Source organism: Thamnophis sirtalis, unplaced genomic scaffold, assembly GCF_051295495.1.
Source record: "Thamnophis sirtalis isolate CommonGarterSnake01/CBP01778 unplaced genomic scaffold, rThaSir2_p1.2 scaffold_3, whole genome shotgun sequence".
NCBI lineage: Eukaryota > Metazoa > Chordata > Lepidosauria > Squamata > Natricidae > Thamnophis > Thamnophis sirtalis.
In genome coordinates, this window is record NW_028261383.1 from 158,822,678 (window position 1) to 158,838,689 (window position 16,012).

General features: G+C 42.1%; 1 protein-coding gene across 1 annotated transcript; it reads left to right on the forward strand.

Annotated features, from left to right (window-relative positions):
- Positions 1 to 9,517: 9,517 nt before the first annotated feature.
- Positions 9,518 to 15,690, forward strand: LOC106548250 (transcription factor Sp5-like). The gene is made up of 2 exons (XM_014065592.2): positions 9,518 to 9,571; positions 14,749 to 15,690. Exons 1-2 carry the CDS (start codon positions 9,518 to 9,520, stop codon positions 15,688 to 15,690), a joined length of 996 nt encoding a protein of 331 aa, XP_013921067.2.
- The last annotated feature ends 322 nt before the right edge of the window (positions 15,691 to 16,012 follow it).

Below are 16,012 nucleotides of genomic sequence, written 5' to 3' on the forward strand. Positions count from 1 at the left end.
CTGGAGCAGGCATTGTTCATAACTATCCAAGGTTTGCATTCTTTTCTTATCTGGTAGGTAAGAGTTCTTATCTCATTGTATCCATATCTTATCTCATTTTCAGCCTAACCTACTTGCATAGACACAGTTATGCATGTTTTGGGGCCTCCTGGTTTTACTCAATCAGGATTGACAAACAGAAGGCCAAGATTTTGTACATACACAACCCTGCGATTAGAAAAGTCAAACAACCCACAAATTTTATGCTCCTTTTCAAAACCTAGAACACAATGAGTGCATCAGAGGTGGTATTCAGCAGGTTCTGACCAATTCTGGTCAGAAATTTTGAGTAGTTCAGAGAACCGGCAAATACCACCTCTGACTGGCATCACCCCCATCTATTCTCTGCCTCCCGAGTCCCAGATGGTTAGGAGAGAATGGAGATTTTATAGTATCCTTCCCCTGCCACACCCACCAAGCCACACCCACAAAACCTGTTGTAAAAAAATGTGAATCCCACTGCTGGAATGCACCTAATTTTAAGTCACCTCCTTATGTCATACAAAAAACAGAATACACTCTCTCTCCCCCTCCCTCCCTCCCTCTCTCTCTCAATCTCTTTCTCTCTCTCATACACACACATACACACATGCGCACACACACACACACCAGGGGTGGGTTTCTCGCCCAGTTCCAACCGGTTCGGTTGGAACGGGGCCGGCGGCGTCCTCGTGCACGCGCGCAGTGCACGCATGCGTACTAGCGCCTGTGCGATGCTCCAGCTGCTCCTGGAGGATCGCGCAGGTGCTGTATGCGTTCTGCGCATGCGTGGAAGCACAGAACTCATCAAAACCGGGTAAGAAACGCGGGCGGGCGGGTGGATCCTTCGGCGTTCCTGGAAGTTACTTACTTCCGGGTTCGCCGACCAACCGGTTCGCGGGGACCGCCGCGAACCGCCTGAAACCCACCCCTGACACACACTACAACAGCCAGAAAAGTCAATGTAAAATGGATAGAATGAAACAAGAGGGTCTCATTCTCCCTTGCTAAAGACCACAGAGAAAAGCCAGTTGTTCCAGAGTTTGGGGGGAACTCATTCCCAGATCTCAATAGATGTCATTGCTTAATTTAAGGAACCCAGAGTGCACCAAGTCTGCAAGATCTAATTGGCAGAGCAGATGTAATAAAACACAGATGGTCCCTCAAGTAACCAGGCCTTTCTAGGTAACAACTAGCATCTTGTATTGCACCTGGAAGCAAACTGGTGATGAGCTCACGAAGTATACAGGTGTTACATGGCCATACTGAGGCATGCTCATCACTGCCCGTGCCATTGCATTCTAGACCCGCTTAAGCTTTTCTGTAATCTTCAAGGGTAGCCCTGTACACAGCACATTGGCGTTGCATGCTGCGAGATGACTATATAGGCAACTGTCATAGTGCAACTGGCACAACAGACAAAGCTGTGCAAAGGCGAATCTAGGAAAGCCACTAGATTGCGCAGTAACCTTGAAAGAGAAAATACAATCCCATCCAAGGTAAAAGATAAAACATCTCCAGATCTGAGTGCAAAAAAAATAGGACTGGAAAGCAATATTAGGCTTGCAGTTTTCTCAGACTGATTTACATCATACAGCGAGTGTATGTCAAGGCTGTGCAAAGCTTCAGAAATAATTCAGAAAAAGTGCTTCTGTGAACACGGCATCCTTTTGACTCAGCTGAATTTCTTCCCTCGTCATACATCTTTTGCAACCTTGGAAAAAGATGCAACTACATTCACACTCCTGCATGTTTCAAAGGTTTTTTAAACTGAATCTGAGCCCTTGTATATATCCAATACACATATCAGCCAAACTGGGTTTATCGTTTTATGAAAGAATATTCCAGTGATTAATGAAGAGTTCTTTTAAATTGGCAGCTACTGACCAAAAACTACAAAATAATAGATATTCCATGGAGGCGATAAAACATGAAATAAGTGAAAAGTGAAAAGTAAAAGTCATCCTTCACAGTTAAAACAATAGGTCAACTTTTATTCCATACCATCAGATAACCCGGCGCTGCCCAGATATTTATTTATTCCAACCCTCCTTCCATGAATGTTGCAGCAATTTCTAATGTTGGATTTTCCCTCTTACCAGAGGGAGCCCCCTTGTGGAATATTGTGAAACCGTTATCATGGCAACTCTACTGTGCTGTATAGTAGAAGCCATTTTACGGCAGTACGGTAGAAGGCACAACAGGCTGTATCTTAACACACATCCCGAGGAGTGTTAGGAGTGCTTTACGCTCACAGTATTTTTTTCCAAAGAGCAAGTCATCTGTGTATCAAATTTGGTTGAAATTGCTTGAGGCATTCCAGAGTTATGCTGGAACATACCCCCACCACCACACACACAAACAGCCAGATAGATAGATAGATAGATAGATAGATAGATAGATAGATAGATAGATAGATAGATAGATAGATAGATAGATAGATAGATAGATAGATAGGCAGGCAGGCAGGCAGGCAGGCAGGCAGGCAGGCAGGCAGGCAGGCAGGCAGGCAGGCAGGCAGGCAGGCAGGCAGGCAGGCAGACAGACAGACAGACAGACAGACAGACAGACAGACAGACAGACAGACAGACAATATCAGGATAACATATAGCCATTGCTTCTTAATTAAAATTCCAAGATCACTAATTAAAACCTTTTTTAACAAATCAAAATGGGTCCATAGCAATTCCTTGTTGAAGAAACAAGTAAGATGAGATTTCAGTAAGAAAGAATATGAAAGGTCATGTGTTTTTCTTCTTGCTTCTCTCTGTGAGGCTGGAAGTTACTTACCAAGTCCTTCAACTCACCTTGCCTGACCTCCCTCCACAATGTACCACCTGGATATCAATTCATTTCTGTCTCAGCCCAGCAATTACAATCTGGCCTCATGTTGAGCTGAGAAAGCCTGACCTTCCAATAAGCAAATTTCGTGCCCTGACTTCTAAGCTTGGTATCCTACTAGAAGGAGTCACACTACATCTCCATCTTAGCACATTTTACGATTTTCACTTTGGGAGAGAGAGATGGACAATATTCTGGAAGGTAATAAATGAAGAGAATTACTTATTTATTTTTTTATTAAACAAATTTATTTGGTCATTCAATTCATGCACAAGTAAGTCTGGAGGAGTTACAACAGGGCTGTCAAACTCAAGGCCCGTGGACGGGATGCGGCCTACAGGGTGCTTAGATTTGTCTCTCGGGACCACCCTGGAAACAGCAGTGAAGAACTGGCCCATAGTGCCTCTGTCAGCGAAAACGGAGCTCTGGAGGACTGTGTGCGGCCCTCCTGAGCTCCATTTCCATTGGCAGAGGGTTGCAGGAGGCCGTCGCAGCCAGAAATGGAGCTCGGGAGCCTATTTTTGCTGACGTAGCGCTTAGGTCATTACATGTGCCCCTGACATGAGTGACATCAAACTGGGCACCCCCCACCCACCCTGAGGTCAAACACAACCCTGATGCACCCCTCAATGAAATCAACTTTGACACCCCCCACAAAGTTACAACATTAAAAAAAAAAGTCTTTCAAAAGATCTCCAGATTCAGAAGGAATTTCCAACCTTGAACTGGTATGCTACAAGATCCAATAGATGTATTCAAAGAAAAAATGAAGGAAATTACCAAAATTCTGTTCTGTTCAGATGCCAACATCAACATACCTTAAAGCCGGGATGGTGAACCTATGGCATAGGTGGGGTGTGGGGGGCATGTGGGGGATGGTGCACATGCAAGAGGATGGGGACATGTGGGGGCGGCTGTGTGAGCATGCATGGGGGCCAGGGCACATGTGCAGGGGGTGGGGTGCATGCGCATTGCATTTTGGGGGCTCAGGTGCATGCGCACACTTTGGGCACTCAGTCCAGAAAAGGTTAGCCATCACTGCCTTAGAGGATACTAGAGAACTTCTTGTTAAATCTGCACTCTGGCCATCAGAAGGTAACATAAACTAATGAAGTATAGCAAGCAAGGCAGAAGAATTGGTAAAGGTTCTAAGCAAACTATGCCAGCAAATCTAGAGAAATATGAGCAGCCAAATGATTAATATCAGATGCTTGTACAATAATATTTAAAATCACCTATTGCAGATTAGAGCCAGAAATGAAAAGGTAAATCCCACATGTCCAAACTGGTGTTGGGAGAAACTTCCCTGGTTTGTTCCCAGCTGGGAAGCAGTCACTGATGCTGAGAAGAAATAGACATGGAAGCAGTTGCCAGAAAAGGGATCCTTTAATTCAGGAAGGCAAGAAAAGTAGTGACACAGCTGGAGCATTCTTGGTTTACAAGCAAACTTGGAAGTGTGACTCTGAGCCTTTTATTCTTAATTCCCCTTTGAAGCTCCTGCAGCTTGATGTGTTTTGATGTGTTTCTGATTGCCCTGGATTTTGTTTTTTTTCCCCTGGGTTAATCTTCATCCCAGGTCTTTTTCCTGTCCTAGGAGTTAATCTTGTCAGGGAGGCAGGAAAAAGGGAGTTTCGATGTACCTTGGAGAGTTTATTTTTCGCCTGATTCCCCTTATCTTAATGGCTCTACTTAAGTGTTCCTTTCAGCTGGTGCTTTTGCCTGGGGTTTTCTTAAAGGGGGAAGGGCTGGCTTGAATCTCTTGGCACTGTTTTCGGAGGTTTCTGGTGCTGTGAAGTTTCTGAAACTGTCCTTTTTGAGGTATACTTCCCACACTTGTTTCAGAAAAACCAAGGATCAAGAAATCTGCTGGTAAACTGAGAAAGCCAAAAGGTACCAAAAATAAAACAACATATGCTTTATTGATTATAAAAAGCATTTTGATTGTGTTGATTGTGTCAAGCTATGGAATATCCTCAGGAAAATGGAATCTCAGAACATCTTCTTGTTTTCATAGAAAATCTACAGAGAAGATAGAAAGCCAGAGCCCAAATGGATCATGGTGAAATAGATACGTATATATATTATCTCCTTATTTATACAAAGTATATTGAATATATTTTAAGGCAGGCTAGATTGGAAGAAAAGTTGTGGTTTAAAACTGGATCAACCAATAGCCTTCATTATTTGGTGGTTCTGGATAGGTCAAAATGCAAAAATACTTGCAAGCTTAGTCATGGAGCAGAACAACAACAAAAAAGGGAGAAATGGGGACTAAGATTAAGATTAAATATAATGACAACAAGTACAACAACTGGATTTAAAATTCATAATTTGAAGTGGAGGAAAGTTTCTGCCTTTTAAAAATGATAATCAACAGCAAAGAAACCAGAGTTAAAAAAAATACACACTTGGTAGAGTGACAATAAAATAGAAAAATATTAAGGTTCCATGACTTATCTATGCTTACAAAAATCAGAACTAAACAGGCAATGGTTTCCCCTGTAATACTCTCTGGAAGCAAAAGTTGGACTTTAAAAAGGCAAGACAGAAAAAAATTGAAACTTTAGAATTTTGGGGGGTGAGAGGAAATCTCTTGAGAATACTTTGAACTTAATTTAACCCCCCCCCCCCCCGTTAACGTAAACCTAGCTTCCCCATCCCTCTAATAGATCATAGAACAAATTAATCCATAGTTCTCATTTAAGGCAAAAATGATCAAATTCAAATGACCATATTCTGCATAAATCATACAAAAGACCAGCTTCCTTCAGAAATCCACAATAGAACGTCTGGGAAAGCTGGAAAGCAATTGAAGAAGAGGACACCCAGCAATATGGTGGATGGATCAATTAGAGCAGTGATAGATGCATTATTGGAGGATCTGTCGCTGCTCTAATCGATCCATTAGCGCAGGAGGACCTGAAGATCCAGGTTTGGGGGACAGCAAATTTGGAGAAATTCTATCTACATGGCAGCTAGAAGTTGAAGTCAACATCCGCACCTATTTCTAGTGTCTGTCTCTCATGTCTATCCAAAAATAATGTAAAGTTCATTTTGGAAAAGAACTAATCAAGTAGGACAGTATATATCAGTGGGGGCGAACCTTTTCGGTACCGAGTGCCAAAATGGGGGCATGTGCGTGCTGGAAACCAGAAAAGCAGCCACCCAGTGTGTATGCGCTCAGAGGGGAGATGATCTTCCGGTTTCCAGCACACACATGCGCTCCAGCCAACTAGTCTGAACAGAACAGAATATGACAATGTCCCCGGTAACTTTGCTTTCCTATCAATGTATGGGCATTGGTTTAATCTCAGAGTAATGGGATTTTAAACCTTTGAACTCAAAGTATAGCCACAAGTAATATGCATACATTAATGTTACTACTGCTCTGGATGAATTTTCCAAAGCACCTTTTTCTTCATTATCTTGTTGCCTAAAGAAGCTGAGACCATCCTTGGGTTTTCAAGCATATTGTAAATTTTGGCTGCATAATTACTGACAGAAAGTACAATATAACATTACGAAAACCAAGTTCACACTATTTAATGTTAAATTTCCCAGAGTAAATTTTTTGAGGTTTTTTTTGGATGGTGGAACAACATTCAGCTGTTTGTTTTGAACTACCCGAAACAGATTTTATTTATTTTTTAAAAAAGAGAAAGTGCCTATAGGAATCATTTTCCCCCTGCCACCCTCCTAGAGAAGAGAGGTTGGAAAGATAGAAATTTCAAGAGAGTAGTGTAATCTGTTTGTGTAACATGCTCAGGATTCCCAGCTCTGGGCTACTGGCATGATCACAGTTTTGAAGCATATAGGGCAGAAACACAGAGTTAGATGGCAAAACTAAAGCTGAATCTGTGAAATTGAGTAGTCTTATCTTTTTCCAGCTAGAAAGTACAAAGTACCATGATTTCCTATTTAGCAATCACCACTTTGCTTAGCAGAGTTGTGGGCCTCATTTAAGATTGTTAAGGGAGGACTATTGTGCTCATATCAATATAGCCATCACCTTAAACAATCTGCATTTGACAATGAATTTCAATCGGAGAGACTTCTTTGACAGTCAAAAATTCAGTTACAAGGCATTGCTTAGGGTGCATTAATATTCATTAAACGCTTCCATTGCACAATACCAACATGATCTTTTTCACAACAACTTCCCACTAACTGAAGTGGATGAACAGAAGCTAAAGAACACACCAGAGCACCCGATGCATCAATAGTGCCACCTATTGGCAATTTATGACATTGGTGGCATTAATTTTCATCCATCCCCGGTAGATAGGACGCTTGTGTTTAACAGTGTGAAAACCAACAGCCATTGAGAAATGAACTGGGATTGTAGCTGCCAACTAGGGCTACCATATATAGGTTATACAACTCTAGACAATCACTAGGTGTGGCAAAGTTACATAGCAAAGTCCTTCTTCTATATCTAGCAGTGATCTGCATGTTTGAAGGCTGGATAAGGTAATCCTATGCTTAGGCAGGTGCCATTCATTCAATCTCTGTCTATCCCAATATTTTCCTTATAGATAGAAACTGTGTATAGGAGCCAGTTGGGTTTAGTGGCTCAGATGCTGGCCTAGAGACCAGGTGAAGGCGAGTTTAAACCTCCCTTAGATATGAAAGCCAGCTAGGTAACTTTAGGCTAGTTGCTGCCTTTATTAGTTGCTCAGACCAGCACACCTCACAAGGTTGTTGTTAAGCGGAGAATAGGAAGCAGGAATGTTAGGTATGTTCACTAGCTTGAGTTGACTAAAATATTTTAAAAAGCAGAATAAAAATTTAATAATAAAAATGCCCAATCTAAAAAATCGGACTTTTATCTCTTCTGGATAAAAAGACAAAAACAGCCTGGATAGTTTATATGGCAGTTCCTAGATACAGCAAAATAGACAAGAAAAAACTGGAGAAAAATCACAAAACACAAAAGACCTGCAAAGAGATATGGAAAGACGGGGCAAAAGAAAGCACAGCTAGTTCCAATAGTATTAGGCACCTTGGGTACAATCCCCATCTGGAGCACCATCATGCCATCAGCCTTGGCAAAACCACAGTCAGTCAATTGCAAAAGGCAGCTTTATTTGGAACAGCTTACATCTTGTGACAATACCTTTAACACCATCTGCCTGTTCCTCTAAGTCTTTGAGAAGGACTCAATGGATGGATAAAGATGCCAAATTCAGTCCAAACATCTGGCTGACTGTGCCATGAGCAATCATCATCATCCTACAGAACTTAAGCATTTATAGATCAGGTTTACTTATGACTCTGAGCAAGAGGTTGATAAAAGCGTAGGTTAAGTGACAACTGACTCACACCTTAAAGTCAGTGGTTTACAAATCAAATACTTAACTGAATACACTAAGCTCATGATCGCTTATCCGTGGACTCTGCATCAGTGAAGATCGGGAACACTCAATCATGATCTCTCTACCTTCCCATCTCTTACTCAAAAGACAATCACTTGGGGATCCCAAAGGTCACTCTGGAGGCAACTGGACTTTTTTGAAAAGTTTTTTTAAAAAAAATTTCTTACTTATATATACATACATTTCACAAATATACATTTCTCATAGATATTAGTATTATATACATTATCCTTTAACATTTATAATTCCATTGTTCCCCTAAAGATATAATAATATATTTGAGATTGCTTTCCTGCCATCCCGTATACAGCCATCTTATATTACAACCCTACTTCTTCCCTCTCTTTCTCCTACCCTTCCTTCTTCTTTCCTCCTCTCCTTTCTCTTTTCTTCTTCCCCTTCCTCTCCCCTACTCCTCCACTCTTCCTTCCCTTCCTACCCTCTCTCCTACTCTTGCTACCCCTTCCTTCCTTCTCCTTTACCCTTTCTTCTTTCCCTCTCCTTTCCTCTCTCCTTCTCCTCTCTTCCCTCTCATCTCTCTCTTCCCTCCGGACTTCTTGTTGCTTTTCTTTGAGGTTTGCCCTGTGTCATCCAAGAAGCTTCTTCAGTTCTGACAGGATAGTGGGGAAGAATGTCAGACCTGAAGAAACTTCTTCGACGAGAAGCCAAACCAGAAGTCCAGTTGCCTCCAGAATAAGCACCTTTAGGACAACCTGGATGACTGAGAATCTCCACACAAAATCACTTGGAGAGGCCGGCCACGTGCTGGGAGCTATGCAGGACTCTAGGAGGGATGGGAGCGATTGCAACTGAGGCCTGGGACCTGTCTGCTCCCTCCCCGCTCTCGGTCTTCCGCGCAGTCCTTTCTAAAGAGATAAAAGGAGCAGCCTGGGTCTCTTGATCGCACGCAAGCCCAATCAAGGCCTTTTGCATCCGTAACAAGCGGCCCAGCGGGGGAGCTCGGCCCTTAAAGGCGATCTAGCCAGGCCCCTCTTTGAAATCACTCAATCTATTTTAATGATTGGTTCGCTCGGGCGACATCAAAGGCGCCTCCAATCGCCACTCCTGATAGGCTGACGGGGAGCCAAAAAATCAAAGTGTTGGGAAGGGGGGGGGGGAGTGGGAGTCTGAGCGCAGGAGGAGAAAGATGCAGGTTGGGGAGGACGGGGGACTTTCCGCATAGAGAGGGGAAGCGAAGCAGGTGGCCACGTCGGGGCTTCCTGGCTTTCTTGCTCAGTTTATGAGTCCTATCCGGGGATAGAGTTTGGATGACCCCGATCCCAATGGCAACTTTGGCGGTGCCGAACTCCGCGAACCACTTCGCCTCCTTCCTGCAGGTAGGAGGAAAGCTTCCCGGGTTAGCAAAGTGGCGTGGCCCCCATCTGGGTTCCCCTCGAACTTCCTTTGGAGTCTTTAACCGGGGGTTAAACTCGTGTGTGTGTGTGTGGTGTGTGTGTGTGTGTGTGTGTGTGTGTGTGTGTGTGTGTGTATGTATGCATGTATGTATGTAATTCAGTAAGTGAGCATTTTCCTGATGCGGAGATTGAACAGTTGGGGCAAACTTCACCTGTCGTTTGGCTGCTAAAATACCCGACCGGCGCGGTTTTGCTATGGAAGGAACGGGGGGGGGGGGAAGCGCGCTCCCAACATTTTCCTGGCAATCCTGTAATCTTTCTGTTGAGATGTAAATCCCATTAACTCAAAGGAGGCTTCCTCTTGGATTCGCATAAATGTGTTAATCCCAGAGGAACTCTGGAGTAAATTTTGCCTTGAAGGGATTAGGTCGCAGACATATCATTATTCTTTATTAGCGTGAAACGAAACATAAAAAAAAAGAAACTATAAAGTCGTAATTAGCAACCAACAACCAACTGATTGTAGCACTTTGATGTGTACCACCCTGTCTAATTTGACACTCTGTGAGAGATTGTGGAGTTACAGTTGTAAATTCTGAGGAGATGCAGCGTTTTCTTGATTGTAGGAAATGGTAAGGCGAATTATCTTTTAGACTTACTAAAAGGACTGTTAGCCTCTGAATTTTCCCTGTGTGTAAACTACATCTGCTTTCCTTCTCCCTATCTCCCAATAAGGTTTCAGTATTGAAACCTGCCTTCGGATTTTAAGGAATTGCTAAGCAAGGACTCTGAGGGAGAGAAGTGGATTTCACCTGCTGTGTTCAAGCCAGGCTAAATTGCTCCTGGACTGTAGGGAACAAATGGGTGCAAACGAATAGGAAATGTACTAGAAAGATGCTAACTTTGGACTCTAGCAACTGCTGAGATGCCAAAGGAAAGGATAACCCCTCCCAACTGCAGGTGATTTTTTTTTAGCATGTGAGCTCAGCTGAGATTTAGATAGCAAGAACATTTTGAAAAGTGGGGAAGGTAGTTTGTGTCTCTAAAGAAACAGAAGTTGACAGATGTGGTATTAATTTGGGGTACAGACATTTTTTAAGGGTTGGGGGAAGAATTGTGTTTATTTTGAATGAAAACATTACTTTTCAACTATATATTTGTTGTATGACTCCTGGAATGTACGTTTATGGTGTGCTATTTTTGGTTTATGGGTACTAAATGTATTTTAAATGTCTAATGAAAGTATTGCATTTTATTTTATTTTTCAAAAATATATATATATTATATATATATATATATATAATATATATATATATATTGTAGAAGGTGGGAAATAGTCTATTGTGCTTTGTTCAGTGCCAGGAAGACTATTTAGAAATAGACTACAGCTCAGTAGTATAGCTTTACTTGGAAATGGTTGCAGATTCAGTTCCCACACATCTCTTTGTGAAAAGCTAGATACTGAATTATTGGAAAGAATTTGCCTAAGACCTGATAAGCCACTGCAATTGAGCTTAGAAGATATTAGCTGGGCATCTAATTCTAGCTAGAAGGCGACATTCTTTGAGTAGGGAAATGTAATATTTTAATGCCTATTGAGGCAAATTTAAAAAGTCACAACAACCCTTTAAGACATTCATTAGGGAAAACTAATTTTCTGTATCCTAATCACAGGCCTAATACGGTAGATCATTACTGTCACCAATGCTTAGTTGCAAACTCTTCTCCATGTATCCATTTGCACAATTCACAAATGACTCTGAATTTGCCTTTTACCCATAATATTGGCTTTTGGGGGATGGAGGTAAGCCAGCGTTTCTTCTGACTCCTCACTGACTTATTTAAAATCGGAACTTCACCAACCTTCCAGCTCTTAGATGTAAACAAGCTCTTATCTGCTGCAATCTATTTATTGCAAGGAAGGGGAACTTGAACAAAGAACTATCTTAATCCTTCAGTTTCTGGTCAGTTTTACACTCTTCTGTTTACAAAACCAATGCTTAACACCCCAAACTGCCTAAGAATATTTTCCATGCTGATAGAAGTAGCAGGCACAGAATTCCTGCCTCAGACTGCCTTTAGATATTCACTTTTTCTCCTTACCATTCCACGTGTATAAAGAGAGAGAGAGAGAGAGATTTTTTATACATTTTTTAAATAAGGAATGGTATGGTTCCTTCACAGCAGGAAATTCTCCCAGAAATGGCAAATGGCCAGCTTAAAACATATTCTTTAAAAAAGTGCTGGTCATTCTCCTGACTCTTTCTGCTATAGGATATTCATTGCTTCAAGAGCTGTGGCAGTTCAGATGGTAGACACTGCTTAAGTTCCATTCTCAAAACTCTCCTGTTGATCAGATAGACAAAACCTTTCTTAGTTGGAGCATTTCTTGCCTGTTTGCAACTTTTCAACAGCGGCCTGTGGAACAGCTTCCAATGAATTCAAAATGACCTCCTTGCTAGTAGGAATATATAACAATTATATACTTTAATACAGGTTTGAAAAAGTTAAAAAAAAGAATTCTGGGAGCTATTTCCCACTTTTCATACACATACTCCTCCATTAAAAGGTGGCACATAACTGAAGCATATTCAGCTTTTAAATTCCTATCCCTGATCCTGATTCTCTTTTTTTGGTTCTCTCTCGCAATCTATGGCTTTACTATACCTTTTCAGTAGGAAATAGTCCAGTGACTTTGGTTTTATTAAAGAGAATTAGCAAGATTTTCTTTGTTGCCACGTACAGAGTTTTGCATGGGGTTTGAACTGGCAACTAAGGGAAACGTTTAAACAAAACAAGTTTTTTGTGGGCAAGATGAATGACTTTTAAAATTATTTTTCAGTGAGTACAGAGAAAATTGTTATGACATGAAATCAAGGGACCAAGGAAGTTCATAGTAAAGTAGCATCTTGATTTTGGGGAATGACAAAATGAAAAATATAGTAGCCAATCCTGCTCACACACAATTTTCTTTGCAATTGCTCAAAAGTTCCAATCACCTTAAAATGTTTCACTCTCTTCATAATTCCAAATATAATACAATTAAAGCTACTCCAGGGAAGCCAATATAACAAGAATGGGAAGCCAGTAAATTCTGGATGAGATTGTATAACTGCCATCATTATTGGTCATGCTGCCTGATACTGGTGGGAGCCAGAATCCCTCATCCTCTTGTTCCTACTTGATGGTGATTAATTCTAAAGTTTCACCACTATTTTTCCAAATATTCTTAAAGGTAATACAGAATGATCTTAGGAGCGACTTTGTTTTTAAACCCAGAGTGATGCAGCTACATATTTTGTATCATCCCATGAAATGACAAAACAGATGTTCTCTTTTTTTAATTCTAAAATGACCACAGTTAACATTCCTGTCTGGATTTTCATCTTTTTCCAATGCAGATAGTCCTTGACTTACGGCTGGTTGCTTAATAGCCATTTGAAATTACAACCTACCTGGGAAAGGGAACTTATTACCCAGATCCCAAATGTTGACAGTCACTTCTTGCTGTGGTGACATGACCTTAGCCACATTTACAGCCATTTGTAGTGTCCCAACCACATTTTACAAAAAATCAGCGCTTCTAGTTTCTATTAAAACTGCACTATAGTGAACAATGGGTTCATTTTATGACTGCAGTGTTCACTTAACAACCTCTCCAAAAGACACAATCGTGTGTCCATTTCTGTTTTATGACTGTTACAACTGTAATGGGCAAACTTCATTACGGTTGTAACTTGAGGACTCTCTGTATACATTCAGTCAGGATTTATGAGTAGAGACTTCCTGCTTAATTTGAAATGCTTCTAGGATTCTGTCTCCTCTGCTTTTTTCTTTTTCTTAAATATATTTCAATATTAAAAGATCAAAGCAGCATAATGGGAAGAGTTTAAAACAAAATTGGGACATAGAAACAAAAACACAGTGAAAACCACGCCAAAGAGAAACTTATCAGTACCTACAACACTAGGCCTGAAGCCTTGACAGGTCCTCGCAGTACGATAAAATGTGCCTTCTACACTTCTGAGGAGTTGCATCATCTTAAAGCCTTTTCACCACATCAAATCAGCTGCTTTGCATTCGGATCTTTCCCCCAAGCACAACCTCAGGCAATGAAAAATGGCTTGCAGATCTTTTGACAGGCTTTTAACTTGAAGGCATAAAAGTATTGCTCTGAAGTGGATTTCTAGTAGAACCAAAGCAGCTTCATGAATTGGCTCTGTTTCTCTGAGCCCTCCTTGTTATACTTGTCTTTAAAAAAAAAAGATACAAAGGTTTGGAAATAGATATTCCTGTCCAAGAAGAATTTGTATAATGCTGTTGGTTAGGTTATATAACTACAGCAAGTATTTATTGAAATATCTTTAAATATCAATACTTGTCAAAATTCTAAAATTTCCAGAGTCCATAATGACTTTGGGTAGCACATAATAATATTTTAAAAAACCATAACCAACAAAAAAATGTGGTCAACATTTAAAGCTAAAATTCTAAGATGAATAGGATGACATCTATGGTAGCTACACTTATTTAGTGTTGTTCCAACACCCACCCACCCCAGTGGGTATAATATACAGTTATATTATATTGAGGGATGGGAATCAGTTGATTTGAATCTTATCTCAGTAGGAGCCTAACAGAATTTGGCAACATCCAAAAGATTGAGTCCCTTTGATCAGAAAGCAGATATTGTGTGTTGAAAGTATCAGATACCGGCTTAGTGTAAACCAGACCTGGTCTTCCAACTCAAGTGACTCCTGTTCTTCCTTTAAAGAATGAGAGGAAGTGATCTGTTCTAGCTGCTGACCAACATGCATTGTCCAGGCATTTTGAGAAAACTGCCTCTGTGCTTATAGACTATGACAGATGTTTGGTCCAATTCCCATTGCAGATCATGGCAATTTGAGGCTTAGATGAAACATCACTCACAGAGCCAAATTAAAGATCTATGTATGATAGGGGAGGAGGATAAAATGACCATACATTTGGTTACCTTAGCATGGCAGGCAAAGTTAGTCAGAGGATGTGTGCAAAGTGCAAAATTTAGCAATGTGCTACAGGAGATGATTTGCTTGGACAGAGTTTGAGTAGGGGGTTGGTTAAGGATTTGGGATGATTAACATCTATACTCACGCTCAGTCTTTTCTGCTCTGCTTCAGGACCGCTCTCCCAACTCATCTCCAGAGGACATCACTGTCAACTATCCCACCTTGGCCTTCCGAGCAGCACCTCCACTTCCCTGTTCTTCAGCCAGCTCACCGGGGTCTTATGAATCTGTGGGGATGTTTCAACTCTGGAGCAATGAGGTGCCATCACGCTCTCACACAGCCATGGCGTTTGGACGACCCAAGATGCCATACCATGAGCAGATGGTGGCTAGCAGTTGTGGTGCCTCAGCCCACGAACTGCCGCTGACACCGCCGGCTGAGGCCATCTACTCCTTGGAGTGGTCACCTGTCAAGATGTTGGCACCCACAGTGCATCCCTCATATACTTTCCCAGAAGCCCAGGACTCCTCCAGTTTTCTGCAAGGCCCGTGGTCTTTGGGTCCAGGTGTCCCTCCAGCCACCACCTCCACTGATGATGCCCCTTGGTGGACCCTGCAGCAGCCAAGCAATTTCTCTCTGGGACATCCACTAGTTCTCAGTCCCCAGCCTCCCCTTGCACCCTTCCTGCAGAGCCCTCCCAAAGGGCTGTTGAGTACAGCTCGCCGTTGTCGTCGCTGCAAATGCCCCAACTGCCAGGGAGCCAGCAGGTCCCACGAGGAGCCAGGGAGGAAGAAGCAACATGTCTGCCATCTGCCAGGATGCGGCAAGGTCTATGGCAAAACCTCTCACTTGAAGGCCCACCTCCGCTGGCATGCAGGCGAGCGCCCCTTCATTTGCTCCTGGCTGTACTGTGGGAAGAGCTTCACTCGCTCTGATGAGCTGCAAAGGCACCTTCGGACACACACGGGGGAGAAGCGTTTTGGCTGCCAGCTGTGCCCCAAGAGATTTATGCGCAGTGATCACCTAGCAAAACATGTCAAGACCCACCAGGGAAAGCGGGTCCGGAATGTGGCTGTTGTGACAGCAGCCGCAGTGGGCATCAAGCGAGAGTGATGTTAAACGAAGAGGCCTAAAAGAGCAGAGATGAGGTCAAAGAAGCAAGGCTACAACAGGGCTACGGTATCTGGGCTGCAAAAATCTGGACACCCACCAGATAGCAGCAAAGAAATTGGTTGTTTTATATACTTTTGCTACCAGCTGCTGATTTGGAGCCCTTGCTAAGGTGCAACTGAATTCATTTTACACCCAATGCTAGTATTGCCCTATCATATTGTTTTCTCAAAACCTGGCAACTAGAGGTCAGTGGGATGCTATGAAGTCTCCGACAGAAAATCCTGCCAATGTTGCCTAGCAAGAATGAATGATTGGCTAGGTC